This window comes from Camelus ferus, chromosome 7 (genome assembly GCF_009834535.1).
Source record: "Camelus ferus isolate YT-003-E chromosome 7, BCGSAC_Cfer_1.0, whole genome shotgun sequence".
Classification (NCBI taxonomy): domain Eukaryota; kingdom Metazoa; phylum Chordata; class Mammalia; order Artiodactyla; family Camelidae; genus Camelus; species Camelus ferus.
The window spans coordinates 12,705,791-12,732,504 of record NC_045702.1 but is presented as its reverse complement, the minus strand read 5'-3'; the positions used below and the strand labels follow the sequence as shown (position 1 = coordinate 12,732,504).

Here is a 26,714-nt window from a genome sequence, read left to right as displayed (position 1 = left end):
GGAACAGCCTTTTCCAGATCTTCTCTCTCTCTGTACCTCAGAGAAAGAAAGCCTGTCTTCAAGTTGCAGACATTTTCCACCAGGTAAATGACCAACCTCTAAAAGGGAGACATGGTGGTCCAGCTTTGCATGGTGCTGGTGGGCACCTTTAATCCAGGGGGGCACATGATGGAGCTTGTCTGCAAAGTTCAAACCATATTCTCCAACTCAGGCTTGTCAGAAACAAAGCTGATATTTTGATCTCTATGTGCCTGATTCTTGTGTCTATGGTTCAATTTATTCATAACTCAGGAAATGAAAAGCAGTCACCCTCAAACTCCAATAGAATGTGACTAATACATACTGATGATTACTATGACTTTTGGTTGCCCGAGGATTTCCATACTAGGAATGTATGTTATGCAATTTTTCTGAATATCATGTAGTGTTCACTTGTCAAGCAAGTTCTGAGACTCTTAAAATGGAGAAATTGAACTTCCATGTGTGAGGGTATTATATCAGTTTATGATTTGGGTAAATAGCTTTCTAAGCTCTACTACAAGAGTAGCTCTCTCTGAGGTTTTTTTAAATGACTACTGAAGGGAGTTTTTTTTGTGCAAATATTGGCTTTTGTTTCCGCCTCTTGAAAATTAACATCTATATATAGTCTTGGCATTGGCAATTCTACAAGGCTGATGCCTCTTCAATGCCAGAGTTAAATCAGGGCCAGCTCTGGGCACATGGCCCTAAATCAGCTTTATGCAGATGACTGATGCCTGTTCATTGGACAAAAGCAGCCCTCTGAGAAAGGCCATATCGCAGAGGGTTGAACAGTGAATCTCAGAGTCAGACAGATACCTGCCTTAGACCCTGGCTCCATCTCACTCACTGTGATTTGTGGCACCTTTTAACCTTCTGTGCCTCACTTTTTTTTTTTTTTTACACATTGAAGGAATAATAGTAACTATCTTCTAAGTTTCCTGTAGGGATTACTTAAAATAACATTTGTTATGTGCTTGGACTAATGCTAGCATGAAGTAAAAACATTGGTTCTGGAGCCAGATTGCCTAACTCAACCTGCCACCTACTCAACGTCTGTAGGCTTTGGTTTCCTCATCTTTAAAACTGGTATAACAATATTTCTTTGGCTGATTAGGGTGCATAAGTGAGAACACCTGTGCAGAGTGCCAGCAAGTAACATAAATAAGATGGAAGTTTACCTTTTTCAATCATGAAAAGATGATTGGAGGAAAGCAGTCCAGACAGTTGCACTCTTCGAAGAATCTAGGCTCCTTCTATCCTGCTGCTCTATCCATGCTGTCTCACGATTCCAGCTGGCTGCTTGGGCTCCAGCCATTATATCCACATTCCAGGCAGCAGAAAGGAAGACGGGGCAAAGAAGGCATGGTATAACCCTTTGCTTAGCCGCTAAGTTTACCAAGAAATGTTCTCTTAGAAAATTCAATTCCCTTTGCTTGGTTAGCATGGAGCTGAGAACATTTTCTCAACTATAATTTTACTTCCTATAAAATTTGCTGGGCATTTTTTTGCATTAATAATCAGAACAAATCACATAGTTTCAGAAAACATCTTCCCCCAAGCTGCATGTGTGTTTAGGCACATTACAGTCTATGGGTTTATAGTGTACATATTTGTCATTTACATCCTGTGGCGACTGCTTTCTGATAACCTTAACCTTCTGGGGGTCAGAAACCCATTTTGAGGAACTAAAAGAAAGCTTTAAACCCTTTCCTGGAAAAATTCACATAAAAACATACACTCCTAACTAAGCATGTAATGGATTTGTATTGCATAGAAAATGTATTTCTTTCTCGGAAATAGTATAAAAATATGTACCATTATTTATGACTCATTCGCTTTCATAAATGTTCAAGCTGGCAAATTGTTTGGACAATGGGTTTCCCTTTTCTCTTAACAAAAGAAAAAACTGCCTCGAGTTTTCATCATGTGCTTCCAGAAGGCCTCTGCAAAGTCAGTGAGTTTCTTGGGAGCGGTGCTCGCGTTTCCTAACAAAATCTTGTGATTCCGATGGTGATTCAAAGCCCTGATTCTGATGAAACTGATGATGCCTGCAGCAGTAGACAAGACTTCTTTCAGGATTTTCGCAGAGTACTTGAAATTTATAATGAAATGTGGGGCCTCCTCAGAGACTAAAGGAGTCCCTCCCCCAGACACTCTCCATCCCACTATTCTGTTTTAACTCTTTCGATGTATAATCGCTATAGGAAATCATCATATTCGTGTTTAATGAACTTATCCCTTTTAAAAATATCATATTAAAATCTTACTCATCATGATTACTGAGTTTTTTGGCACTGCGTTAAATTTTGAGCCTGAGGCAAGTGCCTCACTGGACTCACCCTAATCTTGGCCCTGGCAGTCAGGCAGTTTGAAATAGGTTGGAGGGTGGTAGGCAGGGAGTAGGAACTGGTTATTAAACATTATTAACAGATCACTGCCAACAATCCTCATTGCCACAAACCCCTTGAGTTTTATCCTCCATCTCTTCTGTGAATGTTGGTAGGGTTCAGGAACTTGCCGTAAGCGAAAACATGCGCCCCCTGGAGGACAATGCTTCCCCTGCAGCTCTCCTAAGAAGTGGCTGTTTTTTCTCTGCCAGTTCTCACTCCACAGAGCCTAAAAGTAAGGTAAATATCCTCCTGGGGTATTGCAGCTTTTAGTTTCCTTCCTCTCTCAACATCTCAGATATTTTGAAGTACATGTCATCAAACTGTAAGCCCCACTCTCCCTTCTACTGGCCTCAGGGTCACTCTTCCTCTCACGTGGGAGATTTTACCACTTGTCACTACCCCTTCTGTAACCATTCTCGGTGACTTTCAATATCCATAGAATTCTTGGGGCCCCTGATAGCTCAGTTAGTTGACACCCTCAATTGTTATGGACTTTCTCTCTCTTTACTGTTACTAACAATAAATCTACCATTAAATCTCAAATTTTAGCATTGCATCTTGACCAATACCTCTTACCCCATTTATTTCCTCTAACACTCATCCTTCATTAATTCTTTGATACCATGAAGACCTCTAATCCACTATCCTTGTCTCATATCACCGTCCATCACCCCCACCTGCCCTTGACAGTCAACATCCTCGCGTCTTCAGTTTCCTCTTCATCCAGCATAGAATCCAAGGTCTATCACAATCATTGCTCCGTGCATTTATGTTTAGTTGGCCAAAGGATTTTTTTCTGTTCCCACCAATAAGGAAGATCAAAGGCATTTTGCATTCAAACAGAACAGACGAAAGTATGCAGTTACAGATTTTCCCTGGGGCTAAGTTAACTGGCTTGTGTTTTGTCATAGTTCAAAGATATCCAGACCTCTGGACATTCCACATTGATCCACTCTACCAATAAAAGCATGCCAGTTGGGCTGTCTGAACAAGAAACGGCTAGCACATTGGAGACCCTGGAAAGAAACATGCACTCCAGAGGGTGGGAAATAAACCCCACCAAGACTCAGGGTGCATGCCACATGAGTAAAATTTTTTGGGTCCAGTGGTTAGGGCATTCTGGGACATTCCATCCAAGTAAAGGAAAGGATAAATTATTGCACCTTGCAACTACCATAACAAAGGCGCTTTTTCCAGGGGAAAAAGCAAGAGTGACATTAAATTATAAGCTCTGACTGTTGTCTGGGTAATTGGGGCATCTCATGCCAGAGGACCAGCAAGCAAGAAGAGTTATCGTCCTGGCAGTTGTAACTGACCTTGATCAGTGAGAGGAGGTAGGGTGCTCCCTTGTCCCATTATAACTGAGTGGCTATGTGCGGCAACCCTAGAATGAGGAGGATATGATTATCAAGGTGTGGGTCACACCACTATGTAAGTCCTCAAGACCTTCTGAGTTCCTGCTGGGAGTGAGGGGAATTTCAAATAGAAAGTGGAGGAGGGAGAGGGTGAGATCCAGTTGTGGCCCTGACACCAATGGCAGCACAGTGGCTGCAGTCCGCCCTATTAACGAGTGCAGGTGCCTGGGCGAAGGGCGTGCTGCCCCAGCACATAGTCCTGTTGGCATATGGCCTTCAGCAATCAGACCCTTCAGATACTATCTCAGCTATGGACCACCACCTTGTCCAACATCACACCCCTTCCAGGGGTGACACACATCCAATTCCTGATTGATTTTTGTGGTATGGTTTGAATATCTGGCCAGTCTCAGTGCAACTGGGGACACCTCCGATGGGCCATTATAGCACCAGAGCTCCCTGGAGGGTTGGCCAAGGCTGCTGTTGGGCCTGCATGGAAACCTGACTTCTCCCTTGGCCCACTCCTACTCCAGTCCCTTCTCTTTCACAAGTGTTCATCCTGCAGGCTCAATTCCATCCCAGGGTCTGATTCCTGGAGAACCCAACCTGTGACACCAGCCAAGGTCAAGCCACCATCTTATCCCCCTAGACCAGTTCAGTAGGGCCACTAACTGGGCTCCTTCCTTCCCTTCTGACACTCCTGAATCTATTCCACACACTGCAGCAAGAACAAGCCTTTTAACGTGTACATCAGATCATGACACTCCACTGTTAAAGACCTTCCGATGACTTCCTGTCACATTCGGAAAAAAACTTGACACTTTGTAATGACCCTTCGAGGCTCTACATAATCTGACCCGTGGCTGCCTCTCCCATTTTCGCTCCAGCTCACTCTCTCTGCTTTACCCACACAGGCTTCCTTGCTTCTCTACCACTACCTCCCCTCCACCTGGTTCCCCTCCCCCGCCCCACCTATATACACTCAAAGCAACTCGACCACCCTCCGGGGCCACACAGACCTCTTCTCACCTGCTGGAATGTGTCTGTCTGGGTGTGCACAGGGCTCACACTCTCTCCATCACCTCCTTATCACCTCCTTTGTTTTCATCATGTGGTTTATCATTACCTGGCCAGATAGTACATTAACGTGTTTACTATCTGTCTCTCTGGCTAGAAAGGATGCTGCATATGATCAGAGACTTCCTGTTTACTTCTGTAATCCCAGGACCTAAAACAATACCTGTTGGCATCAAATATCAGTAAATATTTAGTGGATATATGAATGAATTTGTTGAATAAATACACCTCCTCCATAAAGGTGTCAAACTTGCTAATACCACATGTGCTTTATCTGTGCACAGAGATGTTTTCTTTTAGTAGATCTTCTAGAAAAGGTATGGATCTGGCCTTTGAGGATGAACCCGGGCCTGGCAGCAAGGATTTTATCAGTCATCTCATCCAAGTCCGTGCAGATGGGGTATGACAAGCTACCTGAAAATACCAGAACCTGTAACAGCAATTCTGTAGGTTCACTGATCTGCCCCCTCCCGCTGCCTCCAAAACCAGGACCCCAGATAAATGAGGAGACCCCTCAGTCTCACCAGTAACCTATTTCTAAATCAGAGTATAGGAGACTCATTTATTTGCACTATGAGGTCAGAATTCCCCTGCAGGGCTGTATGGGTAAGTCTCTCCTCTTGCCACATGCATCAAGTCCTCTCGCTCAGAAAGGAGAAGCCACAGGCAGCAGAGGTCCTCAGCCACAGAGCCACCACCCTTCAGTGTGCTCCAACAGCTGTGAGCGGTGTCACAGTCATTGGCATCTAGTGACAAAGAATTCATTAATGCTGTAGGCATTTCTTACAAAGTTATCTCTGTTAGACTGCCTCCCTCACACATCTGCTCTCTCTTAGGCGTTTTGACTGGAAGAAAAAGGGTGGGGTCACTGCTACAGGGGCGAGGAATTGTGCAGGAGCCCACAGACCCTCGCACACCTGCTCTCAAGCATGCGCAGTCAGAGTGTGGCCGACACAGATAATCGCGGTGTGGGTGATGATTATTCTGTGCAAATAATTCCACCTCTGTGGGCTGGTTCCTTTTTATTTTGAGGCTCTTAGGCAGTGTGAGGTGAGTGAGGCTGCCTCTATGCAGAATTTAAAAGAGGAGGGCACCAGAAATCTCAGTAATTGAGACTGGTTATACTTTAATGCAACATTTAAAAAATCTAAATGCAAAAAAAAAAATCCATGATGAACAAAATATCGAAATTTTAAAAGAAGGCCACTTATTAACTTCTTGGTCTTAGGCAAATTAATATTACCAAACCTCAGTTTCTTAAAATGCCCCAAATGGGAAAGGAATGGAATCTGTTGTCTTCATCAGGAGGGTATAAGGATCAAGTCAGACAATGGGTTTAAACAGCTTGATACATGGAAGACACACAGAAAAGAGTGGATGATACAATTCACAAGAATTTACTAAACAGCTGTGCTAAAAGTGACAAAATGTTCGCTTATCTCTCTCCTCTTTTTGCTATTCTGCAATATCTGTGAAGAAGGTTTATATTGACAGTTCTCCCCCAATGATGTTTGCCATCTAAACTTCATCTCGCAAACAAACATAAATAAATATTGACACAGCTTCCCAGTAGATCAATTCCCTGAGTCTCCATGGTCCATCCCACTCTGTGACCGGGGCTGAAGCCTCTGTCCTCTTCATATGATTCCACACTCCTTCCCTTTTGCCTCTCTCTGCTTCCTGCGGCCAAAGGATCAACCACAGGTGTTCTCATTTCAAAAAGATGATTGCTTATCCGAGGGGACCGAAGGATGGAGCAGGCAGAGGTGGGGAGAAGGATGCTTTTGACGGCATATAGGAATGCTCGCCCTGTGGGTTTCTCCTGGCACTGCTGTCATCAGGTGCCTGGTGTGTGGTTCTCACGGTTTTCCTGCTACCTGAAATGAGGAGTAGTGGTGAGGCCACGGGGTGGGTGGAGGGCGAAGTCTTCCAAACTGGAGGCCATGACCCAAGAGTGGATCACAAAATCATTTATCATGGAACCATGAGTGAATCAGGGTAGAAATCCATACTAGAAAAAGAAAACAAAACAGAACATGCAATATCAGAGTATGCCACACATAATTAGGATGAGAATTATCTTGTAGATCTTTTGTTTCTGTCATATATTCATATAGGTCACAGGTAACCTACTTCTTACTGTTAAGTCACAATAAAATAACTTGAAAGCTGGGGGGGAAGGGTATAGCTCAGTGGTAAAGTGCATGCTTAGCATGCACGAGGTCCTGGGTTCAATCTCCAGTACATCAATTAATAAATAAATAAATAGCTTAACCCCCCCCCCCCAAAACCGCATAACTTGAAAGCCACCGGTGTAGTCATTTGGGTGCTACAGTCAAACTCCTTGGGTTTAAATCTCGACCATGCCACTTACTTGTTATGAGACCTTAGCAATTTACTTCTCTTCTCTGTGCCTTGGTTTCCTCGTCGGTAAAACTGATGAATAATATTATCCACGGCAAAGAATGGTTATGCAGATTAAATTATTTAACACATGTAATGCTTGTAGAATAGCGCCAGGCACCCAGTAAGCTCACCAGAAGTTAGCTATTTTATTATCATTATCAGCAGCAGCACCTTCATATGATGTATGTAAAGGGCCTAAAATGGTGCCTGAAACATCATGAGGGCTCAATAGCTGTTTGTGGTTGTGGAAGAGACTTCTGTTGCTTACTATGTTCAGCTGTGTTCTGTCCTCCTCTGCTTTCTGGCACACAGGAAGAAGACACGTCCCCATCTCAGTGAAGACAGAGGCAGGGCTTTGCAACTAGGTCTGCCCAATAAATTGTAGATGGAAGTGATGTGTGCCACCTCCAGGTCTGAGCAATTCATTGCTCACTGGAGACTCTCCATTGCTCTCTTGCTCCCCTGAGGCAAACCCTGAAGACTTGGGTTAGGGCAACAGTGGAAAAATGTGGTCGCTCTAGCCTGGGGTCCTTGAGAGACTCTGAATCTTAGCCTACTGCCTCCTTTCACCTCCACCAGCCTGTGTGGACAGGTAGCATGTAACCTTTGTATGTCTGTTGACAACAGCTTTATTGAGACATAATTCATGTGCCATAATATTCATCCTATTAAAGTGTACAATTTGGTAGTTTTTCATATATTTCCAGTTATACCAGATTTCATAGGACCTTGAATTCCAAGCTAAAGAGTTTAAGTTTTATCCTATAGAAATTGAAGAGTTCATAGGAAACAGTCTTTTAATTGCAAAATGTGTTCATTAATGAAATAATCTGACAAATAGTATTCCCCATTACCTTTGGCTTCTTCCTACCTTTCCCATATGTTACATGTTGTTTTTTCATGTTTGTAATCATGTCCCATTTATGACTTTGTTTTCTACTTTCACCTTAGCATTATTTCATAGACATATTTCTCTATATCTAGATTGTCTTTATTTTTAATGGCTATAACTTATCTCTTGCTATCGTTGGACAGTTACAGTTTTACTTTCTCTGTATAGTACTGTTTTTCGTATATACACCTGAGTGTGTGTGTGGGCACACGTGTGTGTGTTCCTTTTAAATTATTTCCTCAGGATGAGATTATTGGTTCTTATGGCAGGATTACTGGTTCAGGGTACATTAAGATTCTTATTGCTCTTGATAGGAATTGATAGAATGTTTCTGAGAAGAATTTCATTGATTTTTTTTCTCAGCATAATTTTGATATGTGCACAATGGCATTTTACAAAGATGACAGAGGCACTGGGGCAGTTAGGAGACTACCACAAAAGTACGTCCCAACTGTAGTACTTCCATTGCTGTAGAAAATACACAGATCTGACTTTTCATATTTGATAACCCAGTTAGAATATGCCATTTTTAGCCAGGTACACCTTCATGCAGTCAACTCCTAAACTCAATCATCGTAGACACAACTTCAAAACCATTCATACTGAATCTATGTCCCTAACAAATGAGCAACCTGGTCATTCAAGGTATATAATTTTTCCACGAGACTAACCCTTTGGAGCAATCTCTATGTCAGTAGAGATCTTATATGTGGTGGCTTGCTGCTATTTTGCCACAAATCAAGGTCCCAGCTTTAGGCTCAAATTAAAATTCTACTTTTGGGGACAAATAGTATCAGAATTTGCCTACTAACCACAGTTTTTATAAAAGTCAAATGGAAAAATCTCTGGGCTAGTTTGTTTTGTACAAATTTTTCCTAGGGGGAGCACTTTTTAGAAGTCACTAAATGGAAAACTACCAGAATGGAGTTTAGGGAGGTCTGGTTCCTGAGTCATTACAGGGTAGATATAGTTTCTTGCATAATTAGGTGAAAGATTGGAGGGTGATGGAGCAGAAAAAGCAAGTTTGGGGTAGGGTACAGGATTATGGAGAGAGGTTGTTGGAGAGAAACCAAAATTGTCTTCAAAGCTCTTCCAGCGACTTTCCTTTGGTTATACTGGAAAACACTGCGTTTTCCTGCCTGCCAATTAGGACCGATTAATCCATTATTTAGCACTTCCTAATTTAGAATACTTGAAGTTATAAAATTAAAGTTAACTTTTCTTTTGTGGGTTTCTGCCTTATTCATCTAGAGAGTTTTGCTAACTTACCCTATATTAAATTTGAGGCTTTGATAGAGTCTCACATTCCAAAGACTGTCTTCTGTGTCTTCTGGATCAAGTTCATCAGGGCTTCCTAACTTCAAGAGATGCTGGCTTTTGGAGGAAGGCTTGTTGAACCACACTCAGTGTGTACAGGTGGAGGGTAAAGATAGCGCCAAGAGGCTACATACAGGCTGGACAAACTCAAACCTCAAGATGATGTCCTGAAACCAAGATTGCAACTCCTTTCTCTGGCGTGCACCTTTCTTAAAGCAAAGTGCGCTAAGCTATAGCAGTAGCGCGCTGGTGTGTTCCTACAAAGGACCGGACATTGGTCAGCTTCCCAAAGAGCACGATATTGGGCTTGAATAGACAAACGTTTCCTTCTGGGCTCTTTCGAAAAATGAAACCAAAAATCCTTCCCAGGCTGCTTATTTAAAGGAGATATGTTATTTTTGCTAAAGTATTCGTGTTTCCACGATCCACAGCTGTTGGCGGAGTCAGCGGGGCTCGGTGGAGCGTGGGGCAGTGATCCCAGCGGAAAAAAATCCGGTGCTACTAGGACCTAGGGGAGGAGCGTCCCTGCGGAGCCCCCCCGGGCTAGCCGTGGCGCGGCATCCTAGGCGCGGGCCGGCCAATCAGAAGCCGCCTTTGCGTAGCCCGGCGCCTCTCGTACCCGCCCCTTCTGCGGGCCTCACGGGCTACTTAAAGGACCGCGCTGCAGCTGAGGCGGCGTGGTCCTCCGACCCGGGTCTGTGGCGATCAGTAGTCATGGCCAGTCATATCGTGCTCTACACCGGCGCCAAGATGCCCATCTTGGGGCTGGGTACGTGGAAGGTAGGTGCCCTGGGGAGCGCGATCCGGGGCTGGCTTCAGGTTTGGCGCGGCCTGGGGCGAGGAAGGACCTCGAGTGTCCCTGAGTGGCCCGTGCTGCGGACGCCGGCTTCGGAGGAGATACGTTCGGACTGGTCGGGCCCCCGGCGGGATCGGGCCTGCCTCGCGGGGACCCGGACGCCGGGGCAGGCCGGGGGGGGGGGGCGGGGCTTGAGAGCGGCCCACTGGAGGCCGACCCCGTAACCCCTGGTAGGTGGGATTCCCAGGCCGCACTTTGAATGTGACCTCAGCTGGAAAGTCACTAAGCGGGGTACTTCCCGAGGCCTCGCCGCTCTGGCCCCAGGTTGGAGGTCTGGAGCGACCGGGAGGGAGGTACTTGTCGCTAGGCGCCGGCGTCTCTCGCCTAACGGAATCTGTGGCGCCTTTGTCTTTCTTCGAAATCGTTTGTCCTTAATCGTTTCCGTTTTTGCTCCCTCAGGAATAAGCGTCCCAAGGTAAGTCCCAAGAATGCAGATAATTAAACTAGGTAACGCGAGTTTGCCCAGGACCCGCCTATTTACATGTCCCCAAACGCGCGGCGCCAAACCTCTGGAGCCTGGTGTAACCCTGGGGGGTGTTGTGTGCCGCACAGAGCATCTGGGCCCGGGTGGTTCCTTCCCGTGCAAAACTGCAAGCCGGCGTCGGTAATAAAACTGCCTCCGTCCAGAAATCTTAACACCACTGAGATCTCTTCACAGCGTCCCCAAGAAATGGCTAGGAGTAAAAAGGGTAGTCTGATTATCTGAAAATTAGGGAGCCCATAAGGGTGGTTTTTGGGCGCTGAACATTTTTAAGCCGCTTGTAAGTTAGCTTCGAGCTATTGTATATTACATTCCAGAGCCATGACCCGGATTTTCCCAGGGACTAAGAGGGTGGGTCTGGGCATTGAGTATTTACACACAGACAAGGAAAGAAAAGACAGGATGGGTTGAGGGCACCGCGAGATGGTTTGAAATAGAACAGAGGGTGCTGTTTAAAAACTTGCAGTGAAAAATTTGTAAATATATGGTGATAAAGGGTGGTAGAGTTGCATCACACAAAAAGTGTTTCTGGCCGAAGTGTTCAGAGTGTATGTGATTTGTGTTTCCTTCAGAACGTCCAGTGGTGGCTCTAACGGTGTAATTGAATTATAGCCATTGTACCAAATTAAATTCCATCTGTCACAGGTTATTCTCTTGGAATGGATGCAAAAGACACTTTCCTGGCAACGGCAAACTACAGTTTCTGTGATGAGGCAGTATAGACATACACATGTAACTGGAACACAAGTTCCACCAAACGATACTTAAACCTTGCTAGGCGGGATGCATTTTCCATATTTTTAGTCTAAGTTCATATTTTCAGAAATGATGGTCCTGATCTTGGGTCCATTGTTTCAAAATCGATACTCTGGAGTACATAAGAAGAAAAAGTTGATGAAAGAGGTTTTAAATCATTTGCTTGAGCACTTAACACCCTCCCCCCAGGTATATATTTAACTAAGATAGCTCTATAAAATCTGTACATTTGGATCATTCATTCCAGCAGACCAAATTCGTTGAGGGCAAGGGTAGCATCTGCCTTGGTCGCAACTATTTACAGCACTTCTTACAGTGCCTGGTAAATAGTAGGCACCCCAGAGTTACATGTTGAATTAATATGAAGAAGTAAGATAACTAGATTTTGGGGAGTGAGGAGATGAGGTTGTACAGAATTGTATAGAGGCATGGTAGAGAGGATAACAGTGAATAAATGATACAAGTATGGGCTTGGAGTAGATTTCTTTATTTTTTTTAGCTGAAAAAGTTATAAGAATAGTGGTTAATACCTTCCCCCAGACCCTGGACAAAAAAACAGGGTGATCTAAATACCATTTGCTTATCTGTGTGAGAACTAAGGGTGGCTCTGGGAGTGGGTGCAGCTCCTTGTTCCCACGGCTCTTCCACGGCATGGTGACTGTGTTGAATCCTCCAGACCCTTGGCAGGGCTCTGGGAGTCTCCAATCACCGTTCCGCTGAAGGTCCACAGACTCACCCTTCGTTCCTGGGAGCTGAGGGTTTCAGGCCAGTGGAAGAGCGTCTCTGCCTCAGAGCCTGTATGGCTTAGAGGCCATTTCCCCCTGGCAAGCTTGCCTTCTCTACTGGACAGTAAATAAGCCATGGGCATTGTATTTCCAGGAAGCTGCTAAAACAGATTACTTCTGATGCTGACCAGTGTCCTGTTGCTGATAAGTGCTTTGACTTAGTGAGAAATTGTTAATAAGAGACGGCTGTTGTAACTCACCCCCACATTCCAAACCTAGAAATGGAGGAACAGCTGTGTTTCTCAGCCCCTTTTCCATTATCTCCGCATCTGTCAGCTGCACCCAGGGACCTTGAAACATTTTTCCCTAGTTGACCCCCCCCATAAAAGTTCAGCATCACAGATAGACTAACTGTACATCTGTCTGTCCTGTGGCCCTTCGGTGAGCCACAAACCATTTTATAAGCTAAGACTTATTTTTGCCCCCAGCAAACCAGTTTTTGCCTCTTTGGAGGTGATACCGCTTCCTTTATGAATGCATGAGGTAGAAGGAAATGTGCTGGAAAAGAATTCCTGTCAGAACCCTAGGCAAGCTCGTAATGGTCCCAGAGCCCAGACCAGGGAGAGGGGAGAGGTGCTGGCCTTGGAGCTAAAACAGTAGCTTGTTTTTCTGTTTACCAGCCTCATTTCCCTGCAGGCCTCCACCTGGAGTTCTTCAAGATGAAACAGATTTCAATAAGTCCTGCCAGTCCCGTCCCTCCCCATCTCAACCAAGTGGAGACAGCAGTGTCTTAGAATTCAGGACAGACTGATTCGAGTTGAGTGGAGGAAGTTAATCTCAGTTTTACTAGTTATGAGCTCTGATGTAAAACAGTGGCCACACTGGCTGTTTCCATGTGATAAGGCAACGAAAAGGATCATTCTTCAGCAGTCCACTCTTTATCATTTGAAATTGCAGTTTACATTATTAAACTGTAAAATGAATTTGGACATAATTGAACACGAGCCAAGTGAGGCTGGCTTGTCTGCATCAAACAATGAAAAGTGTTTCTGTTGAGAGGGAGATCGCACATTGTTGTCATTCCCTGGATTCTCCCCGATGCTTATTCTGTTGGCGTCTTCTGAGTGTGGCAGATTTTAAGCCTTGTTTAGACAAAACTGCCAGCTCCTGGTCTCCCAGTCTTGCAGAGGGGAAGCCTTGTGTGTAATCAAGGCCAGCAGGCTGGCTCTCTCATGTCTACCTGAAGTGACTGGGACCGTATTGTCAATTGGTTAAATTGGAACGGGTTAAACCCTTCCAGTCGCCACAGTATCTTGTGTCACCTAACTTTCTGTTATTTGGGGGCTGAATTGGAAATCAGAGTGTTATTTGTGATATGAGGTAGGACAAATCAAGGCTCAGAGTGTTGCTTAACCCCTGTGCCTTCATGTGCGCTTCCACCATACCAAGGGGCTGGTAAAGCACAACCCTGGCTGGTTTTTGTAAATAAAGTTTTATTAGGACACATCTCATGACTTACGACCGCTTTGTGCTGCAGCAGCAGAGTGGAGCAGTTGTGACAGACCATTTGGCCTTCAAGGCCTAAAATAGCTTCTGTCTGGCCACTTACAGAAAAAGTTTGCCAGCTCCTCTCCCCAAAGATTCTAAGTAAATTAATTGGAACTTGGAGTACATTTTGAGAAATTCAGCCACAAATGTCTGTTTGACTTGCATCTAGTTGAAATGACATATTTACAATGGAAGGCAGAACATTATATTGTGGCATCACTAGTATTTAAACAAAACCGATAGTAAAAAATAAAATTAGTTTCTCTTAAAGGCAGGTTGAGTTTCTCTGAAGAAAAGCTGGTTTAATCAAAAGAGGTTAAACATTATGTTTCAGTGACAGCTTTTCTGTGATGTTACTTTTCAAGGCTTTGGAGGTAGATGCCCTGTTTCTTTATTAATCTAAGTTTACATCAAAAGTTGCAGTTACCTGTTCATTGCTCCAGGATTATCATTGGCGCACTGTTCTCATAGTTCTCACTCAGGATGGTTTTTATTTTCCCCCAAAGTGAAGTTTCCTTTGTTCCTGACCCCTTCTTCATTACAAAAGTATACCTGTTAACTGGAAAAAAATTTTAGAAGCATATTCTCAGAATAGTCCCTTCTTCCCAGAAATCCCCATTGTAAAAGCTATGAAGGATTCAGTCTCTGAGATATTTTATTTTTACCAGTGATGCTGTTTTATAATCTTTTGTCTTGTTTGGAGCAGTGTTTTTGTTGGTTTTTTTTTTTTTTTTTTTTTTTGCTTCTGATTTGCAGAGGAATAGAGGGAGGGATATTATCTTAGAGTAACTAGCACGAGCTACAAGCACAGTGGATGATTAGGTTTTAAAAGGAGTGTGTGTGTGGAAGGGGGAGAAACACACGCACACACTCATAGTAAAAGACTACCTGGCCTGAAAGTGTTACATGAGAAGGAAATAGGGAGTCCGAGTTTGTGGAGGTGATGGGGGCCTCTGAGGCGGAGACTTCTGGCCACATCACTTGGTGCCATCAGCCCAGAATGTGGTTATGTTGCTGCCCAAGCTAGAACTTTGGAGCTGTAAGGACAAGGGGGAATGGGTATGCATGGATGTGCCCCAGTCACAGGGCAGATTAGTGGCAGAATCAAGTTTAAAAAATGATTTTGTCTTTAGGATTTGTATAATTTGATTATTTATAACTTGAGTGTTTCTTCTACTGGTTTTCTGCAGATTTGCTCTTAGATGACAGAGATAATTTCTTTCATCTTCTTTTCAAAGTCTCAATTTGGACCACTGCCTTCTGTTTGCAGTTTTTAATATGGACATGGAATGGGGAGATGGTATAATCATTCTCAAGTTTATTGAGCGATTTTTCACCATGAAGTGGCTGCTTCATTTGTGATAAGGGAAGTTAGTTTCTTTCTGGGATGGGTTCTAGATGGAGATAATTAGTATTGAAGGTAGTTGTGGATTCTGGTACATTTTTCATCCCGGAGAATGATTTTGGAAGTCCAGGAGACTTGTCCTCTCCCTGAGCAGTGTCTCCTGCCGCTTGGGGTCCACCCTGGAGGACGGACCTCTTGTCAGAGCCTGGCTCTCAGGTCCTGGTGCCAGGGTTTGCATCCTGACATCTCTTACTGCACGATCATGGGCCAGTTTCCTAAGGTCTCTGCACCTTAGGTTCCTTATCCACAGAGATAATAGTGTCTGAATCAGGGCTGTAGTGAAGAGTCAATTCAGTAATACATTTAAAACTAGTGAAAACTAATGCATAATAAATGGGAGCTGTTGTTATTTTCAGTTTGAGCCATTGTGGGCTACACATCCCACTGGTCTGTTTCCATTTTGTGACATGATCTGCCCTGGCACAAGCCTTCTAGAAGCCAGGGTGCCTGCCTCGGGGCCGGCCCTGGCGCACCCAGCCCACGTGAGAGCCGGTGGCCCCAGCCTTCCCCACTGCTACAACGGTGTCTTTAAAAAGGGGAGGCTGGCCCATAGTGTCCATTCACAGGATTCTTGTTATGAATTGCCACAACTTCTGCAAATTTAATTTGTAAAATGCCTAACAGTCCTTGCTTCTGTTTTTCCTTACCCGTTGGAAGCAGTTTGGTCTCAGCTTCTCAGCACGTGCATCTCCAGGGAAGGGTCAGGCAGCAGCAGCTTCTTCGTGACCTCCTGAAGGCTATTTCTGTCCATGGCTTCTCTATAAAAACATCACACAGACTTTTTGTAGTTTTGTGTCCATTGTTCAGCAGCCTTGATTATCCTACTCTGCACTCTTCTGGTTCCAAGGAACTGAATAACCAACTTAATCATAAGCAGGAAAAAAAAATGCGTGTTGGGGATTCACTGACCTACACACTGATGTCAGGTGTACGAGCTGCAGGGCTGTAAATGATGTGACCAGGGGCCGTCTCTCTCATCAATCATCATCTGTATCTCAAGCAGTTCTCCTCTAGCAGCTCCTGGCTCATGCGCTCCCAGCACAGTGACCCCAGCAGAATGAAATCTTGTCTTGGTAGCGCCAGCTGAAGGCCAGAGATGAGTCTTGTGGGCCTGGCTTGGGTCATACCTCTGCCCTGTTCCAGTCACTGTGTCAGATGCAGTGTGTTACTAGGCCAAGCCTGGGCAAGGTGCCCGCCCCTCTGCCTGGGGATTGGGGCTGTGAGGTGCTGGGCTGGCACAGCACAGGGCTCCACAGACAAACTCAATCAGTTTGCTGTCAAGCCTGGGGAGAGTTAATGTGTGCTGGCAGACAGTTCCCCCACCTGGGTCCCTTACCTCTTCTCTTTCTTGGGAGGGAGAGTGCTCTGCTCTCACCTCTCACATCAGCAGTAGCTGTGCACAGAGTCCAGAGGGAGGCTGCGGTACTCACTGTCTTCTGGATGTGCCGAGGTTCCCTGCTCTGTTCCTTAAACCGTGAAGAGTGAGTAAGGCTACAGGTGCAGCTTGTTGGATCCTCCAGGGAAACAGGAGATTGTCAGATCATCTGAAGTTGTTTCCTGATCTCACACCTGAGGTCAGCGTCTCCCATCTGTCCCCCTGCTCCGTCTGTGGTGGCGAGTGGACTGGGCGAGCTCTCGGGCTCGAATCACGCACTCCTCCGCCCTCGCCTGTTCACAGCAGCTGATATCAAAACAGCAGATGTCTGCAGCTGCTCCTGCCCTGGGAACTTTTCCTGGCCATTCTTTTCTACCCCAGCTCTCCAGAGGAATGCGTTCTATTCACTCAGTGGTCCGTTGCACACGTGTTTATTTTTCACCTCTCTGGTCCGAGCAGAAGCATCGTGGAGATGAGTGTATGTGCAGTCAGTCTGGATGCTGGGGGAGCTCCCACACCTCTCCTCCTCACTCAGATGCGCAGGTGGTCCAGGCAGGGGCAGCCATTCAGTCTTTCTGCAGCTCTGACCACTAGCCAGATGGTGGTCTTCCACAGCTCCTCTTCCCCCTCCTGTCAACTCATTTCTGCCCACTGATGCCTCCCAGGGGCCGCCTCCCGTCTTCACCTCTTAGAACGGTTCTTACACAGGGAGATTGGATCACAGGCCTTTGGCTGTGCACCAGTGGTGGTCTTAACTTTGATAATCTCTTAGAACTGCTTAAAAACAAGTGATGGCCAATATCAGAATCCACTTGTAAAAGGAGAAAATAAACCATAAACAGCCACCAACAGAACTCAGGAACCAAACGGGAATTGGGGTGAACATTTATGGCTGTTCTGAAATGTTTTGAGCTCTTTGAAGGAAGTGGTATCCCCTGTCTTGGGGTCCTAGTAGACTGAGGCAGTGGGGGCTTTCTATACACTGGTTTGTAAATCAGTGGATTCTGAGGAAGCAAGGAAGTGGGAGGCTTTGGCCCATCTTGTTATGGCGATCTGGGTGGCTAGTAAGTGGTTGTCGGATTTTCTGAAAACAAAGCAATATGGCATTTCACCTCGGGACGTTCAGAAACCTCCCTGGCCTGCCTTTGCTGACCTTAGAGAAACGGGAGCCTCTGAGGAGCATGGGTTCCCACCGCCCTCTTCCTGGGTTGTATGCAAATTGTGTTTGGTTTGTTTCAGTTTTATCCCCACACCTTCCGTTTCCTGTTTCTTTCAGTCCCCTCCCGGCAAAGTGACAGAGGCTGTGAAGGTCGCAATCGACCTTGGGTACCGACACATCGACTGCGCCCATGTGTACCAGAACGAGAATGAGGTGGGCTTGGCCATCCAGGAGAAGATCCAGGAGCAGGTGGTGAAGCGTGAGGACCTCTTCATTGTCAGCAAGGTACCACCCTGAGGGTTCTTGTCCACGGTCAGCCAGGAGCAGCATCAGCTCAGGGGCCAAGGCCACAACCTCTGGTGCCTCCTGATAACGACCTCAGTTATCACCCGACCGGCGGTTCTTCTGAGGGAACGTGTGTTGACGCAAGGCCGTGGAGGCCAACAGAGCTCACCTGTCTGTGGCCATCTGTCTGTGGGGTGGTCATTGGTTGGAACCCTTTGCAGATGGGGCTGAGGCTGTGGGTTGGCACTGCCTTTCCAAGGAGTTCTCTTTGAGGCCAGAACCTGGTTCCCACCTGCAGACTGGGTCTCCGCTGCTGGCCACTGTCTTGTACCCGGAGGCTGTTGGTGCCCATTGGGTGGGAGTGAGGCTGGCTCCACGAAGACCAGCCTGGTGGGACAATAGGCCTGAGAGCTCACGTTTAAGGCCTAGGGTCATGTTTAGTTGCCTGTCCATTATATTATGCCTTCGGTTTGGTCCTTTTGAAGGGTTTCCTCGACCTGATTATCCAGCTTCCTTTGGAAAGTTGGGATCCATGTGTGAAGTGGAGCCTCCCTCCCCACCATTTTCAGTGTCATGGTGAAGTGGGGGTTGTGGGGAGAGAAAGTGAGCCTTGGAGCCTCCGGCTTCCGGCAGGAGGGAGCCTCCCCACGCAGGGCTGACGTGCTCTCTCGTGCCTGCAGCTGTGGTGCACGCACCACGAGAAGGACCTGGTGAAGGGAGCCTGCCAGAAGACGCTCAGCGACCTGAAGCTGGACTACCTGGACCTCTACCTTATTCACTGGCCCACGGGTTTCAAGGTATGCCTGGGGCGCAGGTTAGGTCGAGAGTGGCTAGATGCTGTGTGTGTGTCCTCGCTGCGCTGCTCGAGGTGTGGTCCCAGCACCGGCAGCAGTGGCATCACCTGGGAGCTTGTTAGAACTCAGTCCAGGCCCCACCCAGCCCTTCTGAATCCAAACCACGGGTGACTCACTCCCATTTCGGAGTTTGAGAAGCACTGCTCTTTGTCATTTGCTGACTGTGGAACTTAAAACTTAGTGACAGTGAATGTGGCTCAGGTGACATTTCTGCACACAACCATAGGCTACTGCCCCGCCCCCGTCTCAGGCGTGCACACGTGTACCTGTTCGTGCCCTGAACGTGCATACGTGTGTGTTCCTGCATCCACACACGTGCCCCATCCTGCGGAAGCTTGATGGACTGCCTTCACACAAGGAGAATTCTAGAGTTATTAGGGCCTTTGCCTCCTTTCTAGCCAAGACTCAAAGTTTTCTGCTTTGTCAACCAGCTTGAAAGCCTGCACATGTTACCCTGTGGCTCTTATTTTATTGCACGGTGGTGTATCCGGGCCTGGCTTTCATCCTTTGTTTTTCATGTTAAAGCTGGTGAGGCTCGGCTAGGTTTTGGTTTTGTAGGTGAGTGGTCCAGCCGGGATGCAGGCCTGTGAATCCTGGCCCTGAGTCCTTTCCCCGTCCACACACTCCAGCCCACGGCAGGCTCATTGCACTGACTGTCCACCTCCATCTGATGGTCACCTCCAACCTGTTTATAGAAAAAGGGTCTGGGGACTTCTGGGATGGTCTGTCATTTCTTTTTCACACTGACATAGGTTTGCTGTTGATTATCGTCCAGAAACTTAGCCAGCTGTTGTAGGTTAGAATAACTGTATTAGAACGTGACTCTCAAAGCTGCAGCTCCTCGAGCAGATCTGGGCAGGTCTGTTACTGACTGACGGATTCTGGATTGTTACCACAGCCTGGGAACGATATTTTCCCCCTGGATGGAGACGGCAATGTGATTCCCAGTGAAAGCGACTTTGTGGACACCTGGGCGGTAAGGCAGCCCCGGGTTTGGCTTCCCCTTCATTGCTGAGCCCCGTTCCCCTTGTGAGCAGACCCGATGTGAGTGATCCACTCTGCTGTTTCTGTACTTTTTTATTCTGTCACTGTTTGTGCTCTCCCTATCTCATTAAAGCCAGCCTGGCTTATGTCATGGTGCCTCTTATCTTCCCAAAGATCTAATTTGCTGACACTGAGTAGTCAGGGCAGGACCTGTTAAACTGACTGGTGCGAGAGGTGCTTCTGATCCTTGTCCTTTCGGGCACATGTCAGCAGCAAGCAGACCCTCTTTGGTCTCTAGGCCATGGAAGAATTGGTGGATGAAGGACTGGTGAAAGCTATTGGAGTCTCCAACTTCAACCATCTCCAAGTCGAGAAGATCTTAAACAAACCTGGCTTAAAATATAAGCCGGCGGTTAACCAGGTAACATCCGGGGCGAGGAGGCTGGTGTGCGTGGGAGATTGTCTTGTTACTGTGTGATCCTGGCAGTTACCTCTTCTCTGTGTCACCTGGGGAGCAGCTGGGAGGGAGGCGGTTCCCTGGGTGCTGGCAGAGTCCTGATTTATGGTTCAGAAAGATGGTGACACATCTGAGAGTGAAACTTGCAGGGGAGAAATGGTTTGAGCCTGGCTTGTGGTGACTCAGGGCCTTGAGACAAGCTGTGCGCAGACTGAGATCCTCAGACCTGTCACAGTTGATAGATGCCCAACGCCAGGAAAAATCCTTAGGGTCCATGGCCACAGAATGTTGGTAACAAGATTATTACCGTTAATGTCAAGGTTGCTAGCTGGGAACCGGAGACAGTTGTTTCAGCTCATCTGGGAGATAAGACACTGGTTACACATAACTTTCTGTCTAGGGAGGCAGGGGACTTAGCATAGAGTACTTCTTGTGCGCCCCATCCCCCATGCCCGCAGTGGCGCCGTCAGCCCTCTCATTTGCGTCTGCAGATTGAGTGCCACCCATACCTCACTCAGGAGAAGTTAATCGAGTACTGCCAGTCCAGAGGCATTGTGGTGACTGCCTACAGCCCCCTTGGCTCTCCTGACAGGCCCTGGTAAGTTTCCATAGGATCATGTTCTCTTGTCAGTGAAGATTAGGAATGGTTAAAAAGAAAAGTTCAACATCACAGGAGATGCTTCTGGGCTGATTTGTTGGTGTTTCTAGTAGCAAGATGCCTACTCTTTTTCTGGAAGGCTGGGAGTTTGTAACCGAGCTCTGAATTGGGAGGAGACTTGTGGGCTGCCCTTGAGGTCGATGGGGATTAGGGTTAGGGTTGCCTTAAGTGGTGGTGATGATGGTTGCTCACACAGACCATCCTGTCCCCAGGGCCAAGCCCGAGGACCCTTCCCTACTGGAGGATCCCAGGATCAAAGCGATTGCAGACAAGCACAATAAAACCACAGCCCAGGTACAGCCACTTCTAGGCACTCGTGACTGTTGCCAGAACTTCCTGCATTTGTGGTGGTTCCCATCATCCAGGAGGGAGAAGGGACCAAGCCCAGTCAGGCCCTGCCTGGATGTGTGGCATGGGTCCCGGCGTGTGTAGTAGGAAGGGCGCAGACTGGGAGTTAGCAGACTGCACGTGGCCCGGGGCTCACGGGGCCCCCCTGCCTTGCTGCTGCCTGTGAGGGCCTGTGTCTGTGCCCCTGGAAGAGTGCTCGTCTAGGCTGGGTGTTCCCAGGTGGTGGAGGGACCAATGACCCTGGGAGATTGGGGAGCACCTGGCACAGAGGCTGAGTGAGGGCTCTGGGGTCAGACCCTGTCCACCCTGAGCCTAGTTTCCTCATGTGTAAAGTTCTGGGATTTCTTCTTCTGGTGATGGATGTGTACAAGGAAGTGAGCTGAAAGTGTGGAGCTCCTGGTGTACGTATGCACTCAGCGCCTCTGTTCGCAGGTTCTGATCCGGTTCCCCCTGCAGAGAAACCTGATCGTGATCCCCAAGTCTGTGACGCCTGAACGCATTGCTGAGAACTTCCAGGTAAGGTCCTGGCTGGTGGGCCCAGGTTCTCCGTGAGAAGCGGATAGTGGCGGGGGCAGGGGGCCTTCACAGGGCCTCTCATCCCTGGATTGTCTCCTGTCCCTGGGTTGTCACGTGTGCACTGCCTTGCCATCTCCCCTTAGTCAGAGAGCCACCTTGGGAGCTGCAGTGAGCACACCTGTGGGCTTGGACAGTCGTTCCTCCTGGGCGGAGGTGCTGTGCTGGGGCAGCCTCGTGCTCAGGCGGGCCCTGGGCCTCGGGACCCCGCTGCACGTGCACACACCCGTGCTGAGGCTCCACGGGGACTCACCACTTGCCAAGAAGTGTTGCTCTTGAGTGATTCTGCCTGGATTTGTCTCAGGGCTCCATTAGTTTCTGTGCCTTGGTTTCCCCGACTGTAGAATGATACCTATTTCAAGGGCTGTCATGAAGATTGAATAAGATGCATCAGGGGCTTTGCATGATGCTTGGTACCTTCATGAACACGCAGAAAACACTGCTGTGCTGATGTGTCCGTGGCCTGCAGACACCTTGCAGGGCACCTGTGAGGTGTTCTGTGTGGGCTCTCGGAGCACCTGCCAGAGCAGAGCAGACCTCCTGACATCACGCCCGGCGCCCGCATGCCTACTTCTCTGCCTTTCCCACGAGTGTCGGGAGCTGGCCAAGGGAAGAGCTCTTCAAGGGGGTCCCCAGTGCCTGTGAGCCACCACTGTCACTGAACAGAGTAGCTCGGCAAGGACCCCTCTGTCTTCACCTGAGCTCTGGTTTCCAGGGGCTCTGTTTCCACAGCAAACAGCTGATTTTGCCTGTTCCGCTGGCCCCGGGCCGTGGCTGTAGCGTGTGCTACTGGTCGCCTGGGAGATGGGGACGAGGCCTGGGGAGAGTGGGGAGCTTACTGCTTAGTAGGGGAGACAGATAAGGTGGTAAAATAGTGACCATGAGAAACACATATCCTGCTAGAGATGGATTTTTTTGTTTCATATTTTATTTTTTCAAGGTGTTAGAAAAGAAACATTTTTAAGGCCTGATCTCTCATGCTAACATAATTTTGCATCTTACTGTGTTGTCTTTGCACACTTTTGCACAGCAGTCATCACAGAGTATGCAGCAGACTTTCCTTCTATACATTCTGCGATCACCCAAGCTGAGGGCCTTCCTCAGATCCCGGGGTGGATCAGGTTCTCCACCTGACACACCTTTCTTGTCTTCTCTGTCTGTTAAGACCTTATCTGGCTTCTTAGGCCCATCTCAGATACCATCTCAGTTGACCACATCCTTCAGCTTCTCAGCTGGAATTCACTCCTGGCTCCGCTGGACTCCCAGAGTGCTTTGTGTAGCATCTTTTGTACTGTGGGCAGCACACTATTCCTTGTATTACGGCTATTGGATTACCTCTTCCTTTGCTTCTTTGTAAACCGAGGCAAAGACACTTACCCATCCATCACTCTGTTCAGCACTGGTGCTTGTTACAGTGAAAGTGCTCAGCAGAGCTTTGGAAAAGTACTGAATGGAAGAAAACATATCATTTTGCCTGGAGGTTCTGAAAGGGAAGGTCTGTTTTCATTGCTCCATATAGTCCCCAACCAAAACACATGCATTCTCTGCACAGTAATGTAATGAACTTTCTCTGAGTTTAGTCTGCCTTCCTGCCCTTCCCCACTCCAGGCAGCATCTCATCAGTGGTCCTGCCTGGAGCTGCTTTCATGTCCTGTCTTGGATCTCTATCCACAGAGCTTACTGGAATTTTTTTTCTTCTTAGGTCTTTGACTTTGAACTGAGCAGTGCAGATATGACTACTTTACTCAGCTACAACAGGAACTGGAGGGTCTGTGCCCTGGTGAGGTGAGTGAGGCCCGGGAGCGTGTCGGATGGCCTTAACGTCCAGGTCCTGCTCTCGCAGTGGCTCTGACTTGTGCACATTACTTGCCTTCCCCTCCGTTCAGGGAGGGAATGTCCACACCTGTGTCAGCTGAGCTGTTCATGGCCTGGGACGTGCCGGGGGCTCTGTCCTAGACGTCTCCTCCCGCCCCGTGCACTGTTGGCCTAACCTGCAGTAACCACAGAGACTGACTGAATTTTCAAATTTTAGGGGCTCATCTGAAAGCAGATGATCCCAGGTACCCCCTGCCCCACCCTCTTGGAAGAACTGGCACGTGACTCTTTATCTGTGGTGACTGGTGAATGGAGTTTATTCAGAAGATCATAGAGCTTGGGGCTCACAATCGTTCCGGCTCTGACACCCATAAACCATGTGACTGAATCACTCAGTCCCTCTGACAGGCAGCGGCACCTGAGGCCCCTCCAGCTGTACGTTTGCTGGTGCCTTGTATTCCTTCTGATCTGTAGTTCGGGATCTAAGGGAGGGGACAAGGAAGGGTTTTTTGTTTTGTTTTGCTTGTTTTCTTTTCCTTTTCCTACTACTACGTTAACTAAACCAAGTTTCAAGCTCATTTTCTGCTTTCAAGAAGAAACTCCGCCTTTTACAGTGGAGACTCCTTTCTCACTATTTTTATCGTCCAAACTCTGTTTCTTCTCTGTCTCCTTTAGCAGTTACTCTTCTAAGCAGAATCTGAACATTCCCTAAGACGGAATGTTCTCTTTCCAGCCTCTGTGCTCTCTCTCTGGCGTTTGCCCCACTGGTGCGTCCCACCACCACCCCTGCAGGGATCCACCAGACTTGCATCTTGGATGGTAACTCTCTCCTGCGCTTCATGCAGGCACATGCCTGTGAGCATGTTGCTGCCACTCCACAGCCTCAGATTCAAAATAGGCCACAAGCCGGGTTTACCACTGGCCCTTTCTGATGTCCCTGATTTTGTGTGAGTGGTTCTTACCCTTTAGACATTAAAATCATCTTTGATCTAGTGGGCAAGGGAGAGCGAAGAGAGAAGTGAATCAGTCACCAGGTTCTCCTGTGAGAATCTGCTCATTCATTCAGCTTCCTTTCTCCTTCCTGCTGCTGACACAGTATTGAAAAGGCTGACAAACCACAGAGGTTTTCTGATTGGTCCCTTTATGTATAGACTCCTTCCATTCTGGTGCAGTTCTAGAAGCAGCTGTCATGTGGTCCTGGGGGCTACTGATGTTCAGTGGGTTGGGATTGGAGTAGGAGGGGGAGAAGCTGGCTCCAACATTTCCAGGTCACCTCGGAAGCTTTTTCTAACTGTACGTTTACATACATGCATACACATTGCCTCTTTTTGGTGATTACTGGTACACTGAGCCTCTGTGGCTAATGGCAGTGTTATATTACTCAGGTTTGATGGGATGCCAAGAATGAAAAAAAAAGACAGGCCATGGGGAGCTTTTGTAGGGCTCTAAGTATATGAATAAGAGTTACATGCCCCAAGCAGGGTTCACCCTGGGCCTTTCACACTGCCCAGCCAGTCTTTCTGACCCTGTTGCCATTACATTCCCAACACAAGCCACCGGCCCTACCAGACGGGCCTGTGAACCTCGGCAGATACTGCATCTTTCCACCCCCTGGGTCAATGGTCCACCCTGTCTCCTCTCCCTGTGTTTCCTGTATCAGGTCCTCAGCTACTCCTCTGGCCTCACTTCAGCCCCCGTTGATACCAGAAGGCTCCTGGAGGTGACCGTGGCCTCTGGCCCCATGTACTCCAAGCACTTACTGTTACACGTCCAGGCTCTTAGCATCTCTTGTGTTGTTATCTCCCTGTTACCTTTTAAGGCAATAAGATGCTCTCTAGTCCTGCAACTAGACTGAGTTACCAGGAGGAGGAGCCGTGCTAGGCACAGCGCTGGGCCCACGGGGAGGGTGGGGTCCGTCACACTTGTTCCCACGGAGGAGCGCCTGTGGCAGAGGACGCCCCCGGGTGCAGACTTGTGATCTGCAGTCTCGGAATTGGCTTGTTACCTCTGGGGCCTCTGTTTCCACCTAAGTGAGACACGGTTTCTGTCTTTTTGTAATGACAGTAGAAATCCTTCCTTGAAAAGCTGACGTGTTCCTGTTTCCTCCTGACAGCTGTGTCGCCCACAAGGATTATCCCTTTCACGCCGAGTTTTGAAGCTGCGGGTGCTGGCTCTTCCCCAGGTGCCCTGGTTCCCGCTCGTTTTTCCTGTGTGTAGTACAGTTTGGCCTTTCTCCGTCAACAGTGGGTCAGCAACTTACAGACAAACCAGCGGGGGCCTGGCCAGCTTGGCGTCGGGGCTGAGGAGCAGCAGCAGTAGATTAGAGTCCCCTCAGTTTTCCTTGCCCTTCTTGTCCAGCTGGGGAGACTGCAACCTGAATACCCTTTTCTAAGTTGAATTTACAGAGTCAAAATAGTGCCTCTAACAATTGGAATTTTGACTGCTTGAAGCTGTAATCGTTTCAGTTAGACTTTTCCTTGCCTCAAATAAAAAGTGCTTTTTTGAATTTGATGCTGTTCATTTTGTTTTGGTTTGTTGAAACAGTACACCGCCTTCTGTCCCCCTCAGCCTTCCTGCTGGTGATAGCCATAGAGCCGGCTGCTCAGCTCTGCAGCAGGAGGGAAGACTTGGCGTCTTTCCTTTCGGGGGGGACCCCCTCCCTCACCCCAGCACTTCACCCATTCAGTTTTTGGGTGCGGGGTCTCATCAGAGACACCAGGGGGCCTTCAAGTGCTAGTGTGTCTGGTCCTCATCCCTAGGAAACTGATCTGATTGGTCCAGGACAGCAAGAGTTTGCAGGATCTCTGGGTGCTTCTGATGTGCAGCCAGGGTGAGAACCACAGCTCTGCAGGGCCGGGCCTGGACGCAAGCCCGTTCATAATTTCACAGATTGCTTGGTGATTCCTCCTGCCTGTGAAGGCCAGGGTCCTTTGTTTGCTAGTACTACACAGCACCCTCACAAGGAACTGCTTTCCTA

The 26,714-nt window shown here is 47.7% G+C and overlaps 1 protein-coding gene across 1 annotated transcript; it reads left to right on the top strand.

Moving 5' to 3' along the window:
* The first annotated feature begins 10,080 nt into the window (after positions 1-10,080).
* AKR1B1 (aldo-keto reductase family 1 member B) lies at positions 10,081-26,248 on the top strand. The gene is made up of 10 exons (XM_006193681.3): positions 10,081-10,238; positions 17,881-18,048; positions 18,729-18,845; positions 19,801-19,878; positions 20,185-20,307; positions 20,835-20,941; positions 21,214-21,295; positions 21,782-21,865; positions 23,625-23,707; positions 25,851-26,248. The coding sequence occupies exons 1-10, from the start codon at positions 10,173-10,175 to the stop codon at positions 25,891-25,893; spliced, it is 951 nt and encodes a 316-aa protein (XP_006193743.1). The 5' UTR covers positions 10,081-10,172; the 3' UTR covers positions 25,894-26,248.
* Positions 26,249-26,714: the final 466 nt, after the last annotated feature.

Coding starts and splice junctions, on each gene's coding strand:
- AKR1B1 (XM_006193681.3), top strand. CDS start 10,173: ATGGCCAGTCATATCGTGCTCTACACCGGCGCCAAGATGCCCATCTTG. Junction 10,239..17,880: donor TGGGGCTGGGTACGTGGAAG/GTAGGTGCCCTG, acceptor TGTTTCTTTCAG/TCCCCTCCCGGCAAAGTGAC. Junction 19,879..20,184: donor ACTTTGTGGACACCTGGGCG/GTAAGGCAGCCC, acceptor TTTGGTCTCTAG/GCCATGGAAGAATTGGTGGA.